This window comes from Aulostomus chinensis, chromosome 8 (genome assembly GCF_037954235.1).
Source record: "Aulostomus chinensis isolate RoL2024-O1b breed Wild chromosome 8, RoL_Achi_v1.0, whole genome shotgun sequence".
In the NCBI taxonomy this organism is placed as follows: Eukaryota; Metazoa; Chordata; class Actinopteri; order Syngnathiformes; family Aulostomidae; genus Aulostomus; species Aulostomus chinensis.
In genome coordinates this window covers 24445624-24463919 of record NC_141327.1, presented here as the reverse complement: position 1 = coordinate 24463919, position 18296 = coordinate 24445624, and the positions used below count along the sequence as shown (strand labels likewise).

Sequence of the window (18296 nt, the reverse complement as noted above, 5' to 3'; positions counted from 1 at the left end):
ACACACATTGCAGCAAACTTGAATTTAGTGTGTGTGTGTGTGTGTGTGTGTGTGTGTGTGTGTGTGTGTGTGTGTGTGTGTGTTTGTTTGTGCATGGTGCGTGCGTGTGTGTGTACGCTTGAGAATGTGAGATGGGAAATGAACCTCTTGATATCCTAAACGGTATTTAACAGGTTTTAATTAGAAAACCTAAAACAGCTCGAATGTCATTCTCTTAGTTCATACCTCTGCTGCTGCTGCTGCTTGTTTGGAGAATAGTGGTTGATAAGTTCAAGAAATCTGAAAGGAATTTGGCATTGATTTTCCACTTGAACTGTGTCATTGGAGCTGATTATTTTTTAACAGCAGTGTCTCTGATTGCGGGGAACACCATGACATTGCCCACTCTCATCAATACGTCAGCCCTCGAACAAACACGCAGGAGCCTTGATTTGATGAATGAGCTCAACAGGCACGGATCATGGGGGGAGAGAAAAAGTCATTGAAACAAAGCAGGACATGGCAGATTTATTTTTGTCGAATATTTCTTACAAAAAAAAGCAATTAAAACGGTTCAGGCAATGCAATAAAAAATACTCTATTCTCCTTAAATGATTTCAGCCCTGATTTTCCTCTCACAGTTTTTGGAGATTGCAGACAAAAGGGTCCTAATTTGAGGCAAATTGCGTGCTGTGTGTGACCTGTTCAAAGACAGAAGGCCAGTTAGGGAAAACCTTGGGGGGTGGGGGGGGTGGGGGGGGGGGGGGGTCTGTAATCTGTGTAAAGGGAACTGTAATTCGGGTTCATGCATTTGCAACAGTCAGTCACCAGTGTTGGTGCATCTAGAGATATTGATCATTTTTGGCCACAAAATATGTGGGATGAAAGGATTGTTCATCAAGGTTCTTTTCATGTTTTATTGTTATTTTTGTCTGTACATGCAGCTGTATGTATGTAAATACCAGATTCATCAAGGCTAAACCTCAGGAACAGCTTGTGGGAACTTCTTCGAATTTTGCACAAACATCGGCTGGGAGTCACTGACGAACTGAAAAGATTTTGGTGGTCAGATGTCAAGATTACTGTGGCGCGATGTGGTGTTTGTAGTCTTGTGTCTTTGGCGACCCAATGAAAATCCTCACACAAACACCTTGTATCACTAATCCATTCCTCGAACCATAGATCCATTCTCACACATGGGACGGCTCCATTTGCTGTGTTCAGAGATCAGTTTGTCCCAGCAAATGATCTTTTACTGCATCGTGCCATGCAGTAGATAAACAATGACATAAAGATTTTATATTCAAGACAGAAACTTGCTTGTGGTGAAAACTACAGTGTTCATAAGCTGGGAAAGCTGTGTCGTGTGTCACAGATTGTCCAGGTTTACCGCCGGCTCTAAGCACAAGCGATACCGTTGTCATGTCATAAGAAGTGGGCGTGGCAACTGTGACAGCACCCATTGGTTTGTGGACTGCTTGAAGCTTCCAGTTTTGTATTGCATGCTGGTGGAAAGATAATTAATAACAATTATTTTCAAAACCAACCAAACCATTTTTTAAAATCTCTGTGTTAAAACAATAATTCACCTCCCACGGAGCAATGTATGGAGATTGTCTGCGTCTGAGTGTACTTCAGAGTGCCAACGCTACCATGTTGTGAACGGAGCAACAGCAATATGTTGGGAAGAATACCTTACAGGGAGCTCAGCAGACAACAGATCATTATTGCATAATTACCATATGCTTGTGAGACTGTGGGTTCAAACCTGGTTCAGATCCAGCAAGTGATTCATGTCCCCTCTCATTCCATCTTCTCTCGATCACTGCTGTACAGTAAGGCGTGAAATCACAGGGTCATATTATTAGAAAGTCACAGAATCTTGAAAACGTTCAAATTCATCCCTCCCACTCCAGAGTGCCGGAGCTCACTCCAGAGGTGATGTCACATCTAGGTTCTCCCCTTTACAAAAAAAAGACAAGTCATAAACATGAGGCCATTTGTGTTCGTGGGGCGTATGAATGAGACACGAGCGTACGAATCTCACTTTGTACAGACGCATGTGTGTCAGCGCATGTAATGTTTTTGCGAACTTGCAGTGATTCTCCAATAAAAGCCTACCGAGATGTGCAGACACTAAAAGATTAACAGCGTGTCAGTGTCATAGGATTCAAATATCTCTGCATTATAAATGTAAGAATGAGTTTAAAAATACACAGCATTGTGAATTATTCAGCCACTCTCTCATACTCTGAGAGGCTTTTTGACTTGATGCCGCGCAGCCACAGTGAGTAATGTGGCAAGTAACTGAGGAGCCAGCGGTGACGTCCGATTATAAGAGAGGAAATATTTGGTGTGAAATGGCAGTGATGTGATGCCCGTGGACTACAAAACCCTCAGTACCATTTACATCAGGACAAAAAAAGGGCACAATTAGTTTATTAAGTGCAGTGGAGTAATTAGTCGTGGAACATGTCTCCTGCTAAGCGTGTAAATAAGGCGATTTAATTTCTACCATACAGCTAAACTCATTCATGTGAATGTATGCTGTCAGCAACCGAGGGTCTTTCAAATGTGCTCCTGAAGGAAATTCTCACATGTCCCTCCATGCCATTTAAAGTGAATTAAAACCATCTCACGTTAGTCATTCGAATTAGATTCATAAAATAGAAAATAAAATCTTAAAAAATGTCGTCTCTCTTCGTGTGAATCATACATATATGCATGACTAAAAAATATCCGGTCCTGATTCATTATAGGCGGCCAGCTAAACTCACATAGGCGAATTCCAATCAGCAGGGTGGATGTCACGCTGAGTGTTGGTGCACATAGCCATGTGTGTAGGCTGCCCCCCAGTGGTGATGCGCAAAACAACAAGGTGAGATGACTCATACATGCAGCCCCAGTGTCTTCCTCTGCCCTGCTGCAGAGGGGCCCAGGTTGGGTAATAAATTAGTCTCTTTTAACATTCAGAACTGATGGAAGGCAATCTCAAGGTCTGTGAGGATGGGGTTGAAAGGACTGTGAAGATGGTGAGCATTAAGTGAAAAGACAGGAGGGTGGGCAGGATGACAGAAGGAGTGAGGCAGGGATTTAGGTGCTCTGAAGCAAGACTGCGAGAGCCAGCAGAGCAGAGCTGCAGACAGGAAGCACAAACCACAATGCTTGTTATCATCTCAAACGTGGAAAAATACATGTCTGCAACAATGCAACTGTGTTATTTCTAGCCAGTAAGAAATTTTACAACTGTTTTATTTTCAGCGGCTTGCAAAATTACGGGTTTTATAAGGCTTATAATTAGATAAAAGTCAGTGTTCTTTTTAAAATTCTTGGCAGCGAATGCAGTTCTCAAGGGCAGCGGGCAGCAAAAGGCTTTAACATCTTTTATTTCCGTGAGGACGATGCATTTAAAAGGGGTCACTGATAGCACTGGGTTTGTTTGTGTGTTTGCTGTTTGTGGAATTAACATTCAGTTCCACAGTCACACAGGGCAGACTGATATTTGAACTGCAATTATACTCATTTCACCGTCATATTTTCATTATTTTGTGGTCATCATTACATTGGGATACGTTTGGAATTCAAATTTACTACATCAATTCAATATGGTGTGAAATCAGTATCTGAATTTTAAACTCAAATGTTTAATGTGATCCCTCACCCAAAAAGTGTTTGTTTTGGGGGTTTGTCTTTCTAGTACTCATAAATAAGTTTCTGAGTGCAAAAGTTGTGGGGGGGTTTTTTTCTTCTTGTATGAAATCTTATATTTGGGACTCCAAAATGCAGAAAGAGCCAGTCGCATATGGTTAGCTTGAAACTAATGGCAACAAACAACAGAACAACTAAGAGAAAATGTCCGTTGAAAAACTCTCAAGCACATCATTGAAGGCATAATTCATGATGTCGTCTTCATGTCGTCGTTTGCTCAGTAATAAAAAAAACAACAATTTGACTTGATCAAAAATCTAAACAACTAACTGTTAACCGTCCGGTTCAGTGCCCATTCACAGGACTGCATTCCGTCACAGGGATTATATCAGACAATGCGCTTGAGAGTTTGTGAATGGTAGTTTGGCTGTTGTTTTGTTGCTATAGGTGCTGTTAGCATCAGTCCCCATTAGCTTCAAGCTAATAACATACGTGTCTGCCTCCTGCTGCATCCCAGAGTCACATAGAAGTGATGCTGGAGGGAAAATGTCCTTGTAAGTTCAAGACACATATTTATGAGTAACTGAAAGGCAAAAAAAATAATATTTTGAGTGAAATATTGCTGTTAAGTTAAACGCAATAATTAAGGAGCGGAACTAGGGTACCGGATGGATTGTATCTCACACAGAGAGATTTTCATGGAGTCACTGAAAGGAAAGGTCACACATGTTTAACCATTCTCTGAACTCCTCCCTTCAATAAGCAGCAGAGAAATTGCCTTAAGACCTCCAAATGACTGTAGACTCTAGTCAATTTCCAGAGCCAGAGCTCCATGAAGTCAAGTAATACTGCTGTCCAGTCCACCATGAAAAGTATTTAGGCAGCCACTCAACTCATCTGAGGATAAATAGCTCTCCTTGCATTTCTCAAGTTAATCTCTTTAATTGTGTGTCTTTTGTTAATAAATGTGTTGCTGTCCTTCACTGAATAATGGGAGAAACAAATGCATGTCAGGCACTTTCTTTTTCAACTTTTGCTTTTCACATTTTGTTCAATCGCAGCCAGAGGTGCAATAATCTATCTCTTAACTACCATATGACCGGTAATTCTCCATGTTCATACAAACATCCTGGGATGATAGATACCATCTGATGACACATCAGCGAAGGTCTTGCATATATTCATATGCCACTGTGATTGTGTTCAGATTTTGTCCAATACAACGATTAAAAGAAACAAGCCCATGCTGCATATTAACAGCTCAAATATTTGACTTCTGCTCGTCTCTCATTGCCACACACAGCAACTGCAAGTGAACTGTAAGCTTCTGGGCCGTCTTCATCCGTCTCCTCTTACACGTGCTCATCGTGAAACTCTTTTAGTTTGGTGGAAACACACACACGCATGCACAAACATATCGTGAAAGCAGAAGAAACATATTGGGAAGGAGCTGTGACATTGAAAAAAAGTGAGAGTGCAGCCGTAGGAGCAATGTAACAGCACGCTGCCGCTTATGAAAACACCTGCTCCACACTGTCAGCAACTTAACCTTCTATCACCTACAGCCCCACTGGGGGATTATATGACACTTGTAGGACAGGAGAAGGTCATGAAGGGGGGGGGGGTGGAAATGACTTCACAAGTACAATTTTTTGGGGGGGAAGGGTGCTAACAGAACAACAGCTGAAATAGATCCAAGAGATACAACACACAATTACACGAGAGAAGTGAGGAGGAGAGGTGAGCAGAGGAGTGTTGATGTGAGAGAATTCATTAACAGCACTTCAACAAAATGAAGGAGTCACTTAAAACTTAACCGCCTGCAAAAATGTTCTGTGTGTTGCCGGGTAAAGATAACTGTGGTATCTTTTAGCGCACAAAGTTACTAAGAAGTGCCCTGAAGCTAAAATGTAGTCATGCAGTGAGTGGGTTGGTGCAGGTGAGTCAGCCGTTTTTGGAAAAATTTGGAGAAATTCCCTCAAAGTGCTCCAGAGACATAATGTTCATGTGAGGTGACTGATTATGACCTTTGACCCCACCCCCACCCCAACATCTTTCCATTTCATCCATGAATCCCATTGGATAGTTATGCCATATTTGGAGAAATTCCCTCTGTGTGTTCCAGAGTCATGGCTCGATCTGAGGTGATAGGGATCATGACCTTTAACTTTTGACCACCAAAGTCTTCTCAATTCCTCCCAGAGTACCAGAGGATATTTGAAGCTGAAGACATTTCACTCTAACAAGAACATGATATACATTGCATTCATTTGAGGTGACAGGCGGCGCAGTGGTCAGCGCTGTCGCCTCACAGCAAGAAGGTTCAGGGTTCAAGCCCCGGCTCCAGCACGGTGTCTTTCTGTGCGGAGTCTGCATGTTCTCCCTGTTCCTGTGTGGGTTCTCTCTGGTACTCCAGCTTCCTCCCACAGTCCAAAGACATCAAGAGAGGACGAGGCTGATTGATACTCTAAATTGACTGTAGGTGTGACTGTGAGTGTGAATGGTTGTCTGTCTCTATGCGTTGGTCCTGTGATGGACTGGTGACCTGTCCAGGGTGAACCCCGCCTCTCACCGCTGTGATAGACTCCAGCCACCCCCACCCCCCACCCCCACGACCCTTGACAGGATAAGTGGAAGAAAATGGATGGATGGGTTTGAGGTGACAGTCATCTGCATCTTTGATCTCCAAAATCTTTTCAGATCATACGTGAAACCCAGTGGACAACTGAGCCAGGTTTAAAGAAATTCCCCAGGCGCCCGGACGTATAATGGGCGAACATCCCAGCAACAACACGTGCAAGCACAAGACTTCAAATAAAACATACATTTTATCGTTTGTGATGCTGATTTTGAGACAAGAAGATATTTTCACCCATAGGAGTTAATCCTTGTCAGCAGCGTTGCTGGTTTGGTCCAGTATATGTAAGGGATGATAAATGTGCTTCTTCATAGCTGAACGGCAGCTAATGGAGCAGGAAGATTCGTTAGATCCAAGGCACTCTAACAAGGACATGAATGACACAAAGGACACAGGAATGGTCCTGAATTAACTCGTCCTTCACCGGATGACAGGGCCAACATTTACACTGTGAGAGGTGGCGTACTATTAGATAATTCGCAAACATTTGCCATCCCACACATCGTGAGGAGCATTTACCGTCACTCCATCAAGCTTGGCTTTTATAAGCATTATGGATGAAATAGTGATGCACGTATGAGGCGAGCTGACAGGAGATATGAGCAATGGCTGCTTTGTATTACTTGTCGGATTATTTCTCCTAGGTTGTCACCTAGAATTCGATTTAGGATATTTTTTTTTACACCGCTGCTTTAATTTAGGAACAATAACATGTCTGCATATTATCCTTGAAGGGTCACCTCCCCTGGGATTTCAGCCAGTTAGTATGTTTACATTTCTGTATTTACTGATAGCATGTTATTTTTGTGGTGATTTTTCACAGCGAGGGATGGTGCAACTTTGCATGTCCTCCCTTGACATGGTCTTCCTCCAGCGCCTTTTAAATAGGCTGCTTATGGGCTTAACCACTCAGCTCTTTGGGTACAAGTTATGACTGTTTAATCCTGTCAACAACTGGGATTTCTGTCAAAGTATCACAGAATTTGACAAATGACAGAGGGATTCACTTTAGGCTAAAATGTTGTTTCAAGACTTCCAAAACCTGACTGACTAACTTCCTTAAAGCTTACAGGACTTTTTTTTTTTTTTTTTGGTCAGATTAATCTTCCACCTTCTGAATCTAACTTTTCCTCCAGCACAGCAACCACCAGATTCTATTACCACAGCAGTTTCTGTCCAGCATCAGTTAGAGCGTGATGAGTCTGTAGTGTTATTTGGGCTGTCTTCATTAGTTTTACACCAGCCCGGTAACTTTTTTCATGTTGGGTGATGGAGGTCTTACCACTTTGTTTTTACTGCTTTAGGCAGATAACACACGCCTGTGTCTAATTACTTCTTGACAGAGTCCACAAATGATTTACTACCTCCCGTCACAGACTCCTGATTGGGCAATTCCTGTTTAATGAGGTGACATTAGCCGTAACAGGTACACAACAATGCCATGTTTGAGGTTCCCCTCCAGGGTTGGGAGGGAGGGGGTTGAAGGATTCATATCTTATGACTATTTTAATGAAAAATGAATTGCTTTCTCAAAAGTGATTTTATCTCCCCCTACAATAGCCTCCAGTGATTATCTATCACCTCCGAATCAATACGGGATGTCTGATATTGACGCATAAAACACACATCATAATATACAATTTTACTGATATCTCTGTTGATGATAATGATAATAAGTAATGTTTTAATGACCCCCCCAAGCAGGTTCCATGTCACGTGACAAAACACAGATCAATATCAGATATCATGGCTTCTCTGCATAAATCAGACAGCCCCTTTACTACTTTTTTTCTTACAATGATACTAATTTCCTATGTTTTAATTGAGAATTCATCTTGATAAAGTCAGTAGCTTCCGTGTCACGTCACTAAGCAACGCTAATCTGATTTATGACTACAATGAATGAATAAGACACCTATTTTATAATATATTTCATAAATTCAATTTTTTCATTAGGTTTTACTTGCCTCAGCGACTTCAAAATCATGAAATATCACGTAACTTGACAAATTAGACAACTTAATTGTCAATGTTTTTTTCGATGTCTATGTATTTACGTAATCTAAATTGTACAACAAGCGCGCGAGTTTTAGGCGCGACCTTTTTTTACGTTTGCGGCTGCCGTAGTTGTATCAACACGTCCATTGACGACTAGCATTGTATCCTAACAGTTTAATAATGGCTGAATATTCTCGCGTTAAATCGACCAAACTTGTTTTGAAAGGTCTAAACAAAGGGTAAGCACGTCTCGCAGGTACTAAGACAAGTTGCTATCAGCTGAAGGTATTAACTACGATTTAGTAAGTGGATTATCCTCCGTAAACTATGCTAATGCTAGTTGAGGCTAACGTAAAACAACTTGAGGGGAGCCAATTTACAGCAGATAAATAAAATCCTCTATTTTTCACCGAGTATTTTTTTTGTTTTTTGTTTTTTTAGGTTGTAGCTCATTGCTTCTTTGTTCCCAAGTAATGTAAATAGTGGATATATTGTAAATAATATTTGTTCACGTTCTAAGGCAACGGTGACAAAACCATAGATTTTTAAAACTGAATAGTTATATACCACTCAGAAAGATATATTCAAAAACCTTTAGTTGTATGTTCTTTTACTTTTATTTAACAGCGTTTTATTGGAAATGTAAACCTACACGAAGCACACGGTTGTTTGTGCATTTTCAGTTTCATGTTGGGTGTTGAACATTTCGCAAATAGGTAATGTATCATGCATCATATTCATTTTGGTGTTTTCATAGAAAGAAGAAGAAACACAAAGATAAGAAGGGAAATGCAGGAAATGAAGAATCAAAACCTGACGTCGTTGGTATGTCCTGTCTTTCGAGCATCATCACACTATATTTTAAGGAGCTCAAATCCAGTCCTACAAATTCTTGAAACCTCTTACGTAACCTTTCACTTCAACTGATTAATCAGCCCCTGGCAATAATATTTTGCTGCATCCTTTGTTGGAATAATTCCACGTTAGTAGTCCTAAACTCCAAGCACCCATTTTATACCTTCATTTCCCTTCAAAATCCCTTTCACCAGACTAGAGCTATAAGGTGGCTTTTCATGTTGATTTTGTCAACAATTTGTACTGTTTTTTTTTTTCTTCTTCTTCTATTCATCAGGTGGTTGGTGGTGTATCAGTGGTTTTGGGGAAATTACTGGAACAGTTGCCATAGAGATGCAGAACAACTCTTACATTCATGCCCTAGATACTGGTCTCTTCACTATTGGTGCTCCGCATAAAGGTATGAAATTTTGCCAGAAGTCATTTCAGAGTTGGTCCAACATGTACACCTCAATTTAGTGTCTTTGGTGTAATTAGAACCTGCAACCTGGAAAAATGTAATCAATCACTCATAATGACAAGTACACAGAGTACTCTTTGAAGTTGCAGGCTTTACATCAGAAAGGATAAAGACTGATCATCAGCACTTATCTAAAATGTTATGTCCGGTCTCGCTAAAACTCAGTCATTTTGATCTTTTGTTTACTGTGAGCTCCAGGCATTTGAGGGTTGTTGTTTTTTTGCCTTCAATCCACGAAGCGACAAGTTCTGAAATAGTAAATCCAGACATCAGACAGAAAAGGCTGAACAGGGGTTGAGTTGAGGCCATGGACTTAGTTTACTCAGTGTTTCCCCTCTGCCTTGGGGCGGTTCTGAGGGAGTAGCACTGAGTTTAATAGTCTGCACAGAGAGTCACTCTCCAAACAATTAATTCAGCCCTAGTTTTGTTAGAACCAGGCAAAACGGCTGAGAGATAGAAGCATCCCAATTCCCATAGTGAGTCCTCATCCTTTGCGTGTACATAATCTCAGAGATGAAAGACCGTGGGAGATTGCAAGAGAGGAGTGATTAGTTTTCCTGTGCAGGCAGGATGATGCAGCCTCATGGAAAGTTGCAAACCTACTCACCTGCATGGCAGAGGAAACACGCTGATGCTCTCTTCATCTACTTGGAGGGTAACAGTCTGACTTAATCAGCCTCTGAAAAAACGTGCTGTCACATTTTACTGTCAAGTAAAATCTGTTTGTCCTTGACCAGGTAACGATGGTGTCAAGACCTTTGCAGAAAAAGAATGTGATTTATTTTAAAGCTCAGTAAGTGGCTTCAACACAGGTCACTGTTCTGTGAAAACATTGAAAACCCCAGACACTTCCTTTAAAACATAAAACATTTAAATGCAACACAACAGTTCTGCCATATCTTATTCTAGAAGTCTCAGTGGTGGTGCACTGGACCCATAATAGCCCAGCACTGGGTAGCCAGAGGGTTTGAATTATTAATTACAAGACTGCATGAGTAAAACATGAGGCAGGACTCAGAGATAAACTTGGTGGAAGAAGAAATTGCACACGTTTTAATAATGAGACAATTGTTAATTGTTGTAACTCATTAAATGCTAAAAATTGTTTCCAGAATTTTGTTGTTTCAGAATAAAAACTTGGCTTTTGACCAGATGCAAAATGTACTTATTTTGGATTTAAATGATTTAAAAGTAATTCTTTGTTTTTCAGATGATGAAGGCCCAGACCCTCCTGAACAGTTTACTGCCATAAAGGTGTCAGACACGAGGTGAGTACACGAAGACAAAGTGCTTCCAGATTAGAAACCAAATATTGCAATATTGTTGACAAATACCTCAGTATTGATGTGGCGGTGTCGATGGTGGGATGACTGTTGATTCTTTCACAAAACATTGACAAAATGAAATGTTTGGTAAGTTATTATCAGTAATGTTGAAGGCCAATATTGGAACAGCTGCAACAGCCTGGTGAGTTCTGTAAATGATATTATTTTACTGTGACGCTGCCTTTAAATCAGAAAAGGCAGCACTTACGTTTCTTACTAATTCTAAGATGATACTTCGTCTAATATCACTTTATGTTTCTTACTAATTCTAAGATGATACTTCGTCTAATATCACTATATGTTTCTTACTAATTCTAAGATGATACTTCGTCTAATATCACTATATGTTTCTTACTAATTCTAAGATGATACTTCGTCTAATATCACTATATGTTTCTTACTAATTCTAAGATGATACTTCGTCTAATATCACTATATGTTTCTTACTAATTCTAAGATGATACTTCGTCTAATATCACTATATCAGTAGAGTGTATTGTCCAGCCTTAATTCCAGACATCATTCTTAACTGACAGATTTGACCATGGTAGTGTTTCTGGGCACTTTCTGTTTCACACAATCATCTGACCATTGGGCCTTACAAACTGTTTATATCCAATAGGTAACAAAAACTACCTGGCTGGCAGGTGATTGGATGAACCAGCTGTTTTTTGCTCTCCTTTCAAAAGTGGAAATTCCCTCAACTTTTCACAGAACTGTTGCTGTAATAGTTTACCTCTTCACGAGCCGCCATTATTGTTTCAAGACACTCTTTATTGTCGTCATACCTAAACAGTGCTACTTGTTAGCATGTTGATACCAGTTAATTTTCATCAGAAGTTACATTGGGGCCACGGTGCCTACCTGTACCTACAGGGGAGGACTGTCTTCCTAGCTGTGGATTACACTTACACTTACACACACACACACACACACACTGTTACCACCCAGGCCTCTCTTTCCTACACGAGTTTGCTTTTGACTGTGGCATCAAGAGTACATGAGGAAAACACTGCCCTTCACCTGATCATCTTTAGAAAGGAGCATTTATAGTTTTTGACAGCTATAGACATTAAACTATTAGCAAAAGACAACAAGTTGCTGGCTTGATGCTGTTGTGACTATCTGGAGATAATTGTCACTCTAGTTTCGCTTGGAACTGTGCTTATCTCGTGCCAACTCGACTGTCTTATGCTGCTCGGCATAATTTATAAGGCAATAAAGAGGTAGAGTGAAATGTCCTTGCGGGTGCAGGTTATGAATCTAAGAATATAATTCTTCGGATGAGTGGCAGCTGGATGATTTATTTATGTGGGCTGGGATGGTGTCGGAGCAGGTCTGGGCGCCACCAACCGGAGAGTTCGCTCCCTAGTTAACTTCTGAGCATCTTATACAAATAAAGACTCACCTCCTGGTTTACTGAGGCAGGTGCAAAGCAGCAGGAATTAAGATAAGATTTATGTGTGGATATGGAGAAACCCCAAGTGATCTTGACAGGACACTCAGTCCCAAGATGCGTGTGTGCGTGCGTGCATGCGTGTGTTCATGTGGGGTAAACAAATTAAAGTGGCTTTGAATTGAGGTGGTGTAATCAATTAAATATGATCATGTTGCAGAATAGCCTTGAAGTCTGGATACGGGAAGTATCTGGGTCTCAACTCCGATGATTTGGTGGTGGGGCGATCTGATGCCATCGGCTCCAGAGAACAGTGGGAGCCCGTTTTTCAAGATGTGAGTCAATCCTGTGAAGTCTCTCTGATGTCATATTAGTTGTTGAAGTTTTGATACCGTTTGAATTAAGAGATTTTAAAAAAGAAAAGCCTTCATCATCTTTCCCTCTAACAGCGGATTACCATCCGTGTTCACTGCAGACCTTCAACCTCAAGAACCTCGTTTGTTTTAAGCGAAAAGATAAGAAATATTTAAGCAATAGCTGTTGTGATTGGTTGGGAATCAGTCCAAGTCTTGATTAGAACAACAAATTCTAGTTTTTTTTGTTTTTGTTTTTGTTTTTAAATTACATTGATTATTACAATGACTGGCACTCGATGAGAGGCAGCCCGCTAGCAGTTGTCTTTGCTTTAGTGGTGCTCTGCCACTCTGAAAAGGTTTAATTTGTAACAAGAACATTTCTGACAGGAAACTATTAGTGTGTTGACATTTCTTTGATAATTATGCCCAAAGGCAGCAGCACAGCAAGTTGAATGATACATTTTATTACCACAACAATGACTTTTTAATTAATTATTTATTTATTTTTATTAAAGAGCCTGTTATTCTCATTTCCAGCTTTATGTTTGTATTCTGGGCCTCTTAGAGGAGCTTTGTTTGGATTCATGGTTCGGACTAATCCCTTTTTTTCCTTATATAACTTTTACTTTATGCATTTCATCCTCAGTCTGGTTCGATCCCACCAGCTCACCGAAGCAGCTATACATGGGTTGCCCCTGAACATGGGATCTTAAAATCAACATTAAACTCTGAGTTGAAACTAGCAAGACTGATAACAAATATGTGTTGATGTTTCATTGCAACATAGACACACAAGGTTCATCTGAATTACTCCAGCATAACGGCCAAGCGAACCACAAAGCAAATTACACAATAGCAAAGAGCCTAACAGCTGGAAAAAAAACCAACAACGAACCTTTGAATGCATCAGAATTGTACAAATCGTTCACCTAATGAATTGTGAATTATTCTTTTTATTAACATTCAAAACCTTTGCTTCCTCACTATCGATCTTACCACTTGATCTGATCTCAAAGTTGAGGACAAGTTCTGTTTTGTCACCGTAAGCTCTGTGACTGCAGGGAGCGGGAGCTCAGCGCTGTACGCTCACACACACATTCACACACGCATGCACGCACAGCCTCAGAGTAACATGTCGGCCCCACCCAGGAAATGTGACATATTAAAACACGAATATTCTTTAAATAATACAAGTGAAATGTGGTATAGTAGAAGTTTTAACAGCAGAGTATTGCAATACTTTTCTAATATCTTTGTAGTGACGAGCAACTGAGTCATTATGCAGTATGTATCTACCTTATCACAGTAGCACGCTGCCTGCCTTGATGCTTTGTTGAGTTTTTAAGCCCCATGCCTGCCACAACCTTGAGACTCGTTCACATCAAATATCAGGCAACCTTTCATGGCTGTCACAACAAGGAGCCTCACTGCACTTGTGTCTAATCTACTGCCTCTTCCACTGTTTACTGTCTGTTCCGCCTCAGGGCAAAATGGCTCTCCTGGCAGCAAATAGCTGCTTCATCTCCTACAGTGACAGTGGGGACATCGTGGCCAAGAGCAAGACAGCAGGGGATGGCGAGATGGTGAAGGTGACGTGTAAACTGTGTTCTTCCACAAGGTTGCATGTTAATCCGTTCATTTCTAGCACGCCGTCTCTGTGGGGACCTGACTGTTTAGACGGAAGGGGGACAATGTGTGTGACCTCGCTTCAGGGGGTCCAAGGTGTTGATATTTAATGCACAGTCTCTTTTTTTTTTTTTCTCCCCTGAATGATGAACAGATCAGATCGAGTGTGGAACGAGAGGTCAAGCATAAAGATGACATTGCCGATGAGGACAGGGGCAACGTGAAGTCCTGCGAGGTCAATTACGTGTACGTAACTTCCAGCGTGTCACCTGCAGTGCTGACTTGATGCACTAGCAGCCCAATGAAAAACAAATGAAGGAGCCCATGTGCGATTATTTCTGCATATGATTTTCATATCAAGTGGCTGATGTTCCCCGGCAGGCTCAGTGCACTGGTTAATGCTGCATTTATTTTGCAAATTTAGACTCAGCCAGAAGTTATTTTGCCCTTGTCTTCACAAACAGAGCGATGTGAGGAGGTGGCAGCTGGTTTTTATTCAAGAAAAATTGAACATTTTGGTAAATACGATTGTTTTTATGCGTTGGAGGGACTCAGTAGCATTTTTTAGTTTGTGAATCACTTCCGTGTGTTATCAGCTCCTCTCTGACTGTGTGTCATTAATGATTTACTCCAAGACTGATATATTGGATTTAGGGGATATTTTCTGTAATTTGCTCAGAAATCTGTGTTTCACAACAACAAACACATTCAACTAATCATGCAGATCACCCTTAATGCAGCAAAGTAACTTTTTATTGTGTTTATTTGTAGTATGTGGAAGTGAACTTTGGTAACAGATGTAAAAATGCTCGATTGTAGCGTTACTGCAAATTTTCACCTCTAGCACCTGGACATTAGTAAAAAAAAAAAAAAGTGAGGTGACCCGTCCCTGCCGGTTGGGTACACAGCACTGCATTTACCAAACACACACATGTGACAATAAGAGAGGATGGATTTTTAAATATTTTTTTATTATTATTATTATTTTTTTTTTTTTTTTTTTGAGTGAAAGTGTTAAAGTTTTTGCCATGTCTCAGTAATTATACTTTGGTTTTATCCGTGGGAGGTTTTACTGTTTCAACAGTAAAACCTCCCATCCTCCCCTGAAAAGCACTTTAGAATAATTGGGGCAAAAGCACTTTGTTGCGATGTTTACAAACAGTGATTTCCATCCCGTCTTCTTCTTCATTCTGTCAGTTTGCTCTGGCGGGATCTTGACAACAAAATCACCTCCCTCGGTGTAAAATCGCACCTTTTCAAGCCAGCGCCTCATCAATCTCATGGCACGATGATGCATTTGATGGTGCGATGTTGGGGTTGGATGGGAAAGTGGGCAACACCACACTTTAACTTGCGATGAGTGTTTTTATGTACGGCCTGTCTGTGGCCTATTAAGTTGCAGGCAATATGTCTGAAGCTGTCGTCTCCTTGCCATGTGCTCCCGCTCTATTATTTGTTTTAAATGAATAGTGGGGAAATGGACTCATCATGTTGACATGCTGATAATAGTCGCCCTCCAGCATTTCTCTTGATGGCGTGTTTATTTTCTCAAATGCTTTTTAGATGTAGTGCATCTCGGGAATCAAAAAACAGCCAGATGCTGTTTGTTTGTAGCACTGTTGTGACAGAAATTTGGATATGTTCTTGTGATAGTTTATATGGGAATAACAGATTATTTCAGGCGGCTCCCGACTCATTCATAAGAGGAATGTTTGGGACGGCAGTCCTCAGGGTGCCGCGCCACCTTGATGCATTATGGCAGAGCTTATTGTGATACATAGTTTCTGGTCAAAAAGTTAATTAAAAAATGTTCCCCGAATTAAAAAAAAATATTCCCAGTGAAACTTCCTGACTTGAAAACATAACTACTTTGTTATGTACTAATACTGTATGTTGATTTGTGGATGCTAATGGGCTGGCACATCTAATGCTCATTAATTTTTAATAGTTAATATGTGAGCTCATCTGAATTTAGCTTCTCAGATCTGTGGTAGGACATTGTAAATATTTCAGTGATTTTCAGGTCTGTTAGGGGTGTTTTGGGGATGATGTGGGTGGGCACATACTTGTCAGTAATTTGATACTGCTGTTGTGTGAATTGCAGGAAGAAGTTCCAGAGTTTCCAGGACCGGCGGCTCAGGGTTAACGAGGAAGACCCCACCACGCTAAAGAAAGCGAGAATGGATGGAAAGTTTCATGAAGCTTTGCTTGACAGGTGTGAAAACTGGCTCCTATTTTCATGCTCAAACACACTCGATGCATCTTGGTGTACTCCACCATATTTGCATCCAATCGGATGTAAGGGCATGCTCTAAAATTGAAGCCTAAATTCACATTTGTTTTGACACTTTCACTTGCATTTGTGCTGAAATGTCTGAAATCACTGCGGGACTTGGCAGTTTAAGGCTCTCACTCTGCTTTCAGCAGCGTCTTCGTTCAGTGAAAAACAAGGTAACGAAAATGATGGCGCGTAGGTGCCTGAGTGCTGCACACAGAATCAAATTCTGCTTCTGCTCAAGGTTTCTTCCTGTTAAAAGGGAGGGAGTTCTCATTTCTCAAAGCACTGTTGCTGAGCGTTTGCTGGGGGGGGGGGGGCGCACTGCTCGGGTACTATATTTCTAATATTATACTAGTAGTCATAGTATATAAAGTAGAATTGTAACTTTAAATGATTATATCTCCATTTCTCTCCTTTGTACAGGATTTGATATTGTGGCAGAAATTGAACATTCATACTTCAAGAAATTCGATGTAAAAATTAAATTATATTTGAAATATAAAAACTGCAACTAAAATGTACAAATAATGTATAGTTGAAAGTCGTTTTAAATTAGAATTTATTTTTTTTTGTGAGCAGGACTAAAAACCCATTTTGAAATAACGCAAGAACAAGGAGCTCTTTTTATCTCCACTGACTATGAGGTCAGATTACGGAGTAGATTTTACGGGGCGTCCCTGATTATTTACATTTTCACGCCAGTAATAACAAGCATGATACGCAGGATTGTATGAGGCCTCAAACATTCAGCTTTCATCATCAAACTTGCACCAAACAGTAACACGATGGAAACCTTTTATGTCTCGCTTTTGACGGCAGTGTTGTACCAAAAAGTGTTAGTGAAAAAGATGTGTAACCTGTCGATGATTCTCTTCACAGGAGGAGCAAAATGAAAGCAGACCGGTACTGCAAGTGAAGAGCCGGCTTTCTAGATGAGCAGTGTGTCTTTGTAAATGTCTTGATTTTATTAGGTCTGACCCATTCCCTGTTCCCCGTCTTGATGTTCTTTTTTTTTTTTTCCTTTGTTTTTATATTTTGAATAAACACGACATGGCCGAGTCAGTTTGGCTGGTTGGTCATTCACACCCTTTCTTTGGGTCGATCGCACTTGTGCATCACTTCCCTGGGGGGAATTTTAACTGCTTAAGCCATTGAATGTTTCACCAACTTCAGAAGGTTGTGCCCACAAAGCAAACAGCTTCCTTTATTTTACTGAAGTTCTAAAAGTGGGATTCTCTTGTATTACACACTGACTTTCATATCAGTTTGATGGTATTTGATTAAAAGTACCTGCATTTAATTCTCCACCCTGCTGTCATGGTATGGCTCACCGTCAAAAATATGCGGACACAATATTGTGGACAATCTCACTCAAAATACGTGAGAATGTAATATAATGCTGCTCCAAAATCCTCTTCTGTGGTAAGTAAGATGTTTGAACTTGTTTGGTAGAATGTGTGTTCAACTTTAAGAACATTTAGTGAAGTCTGTTGTATAATAATAATGTCTGACTCACTCAGAATTGTCAAGGGAAAACAGGAAATGGGTTTTGGTGAATCGACTCCTCTAACAGTCGAAAACACAAAGCAATAAAACTTATCTCAAATATATCAACTATCACAATCATCTGTAGCTCTAAGCAATCCCCCAACTGTTATTACTGTTGGATGTTTCTAAAGGAAAAACAATAAAAAAAAATATATACAGATATTGTAACAGGTCATAGGCATGCAATTT

General features: G+C 40.5%; 1 protein-coding gene across 1 annotated transcript; it reads left to right on the top strand.

The window, feature by feature from the left end:
- The first annotated feature begins 8364 nt into the window (after positions 1 to 8364).
- frg1 (FSHD region gene 1) lies at positions 8365 to 17621 on the top strand. The gene is made up of 9 exons (XM_086211863.1): positions 8365 to 8502; positions 9021 to 9088; positions 9396 to 9518; positions 10789 to 10846; positions 12520 to 12634; positions 14140 to 14244; positions 14436 to 14527; positions 16386 to 16496; positions 17439 to 17621. Exons 1-9 carry the CDS (start codon positions 8444 to 8446, stop codon positions 17473 to 17475), a joined length of 768 nt encoding a protein of 255 aa, XP_086067989.1. The 5' UTR covers positions 8365 to 8443; the 3' UTR covers positions 17476 to 17621.
- Positions 17622 to 18296: the final 675 nt, after the last annotated feature.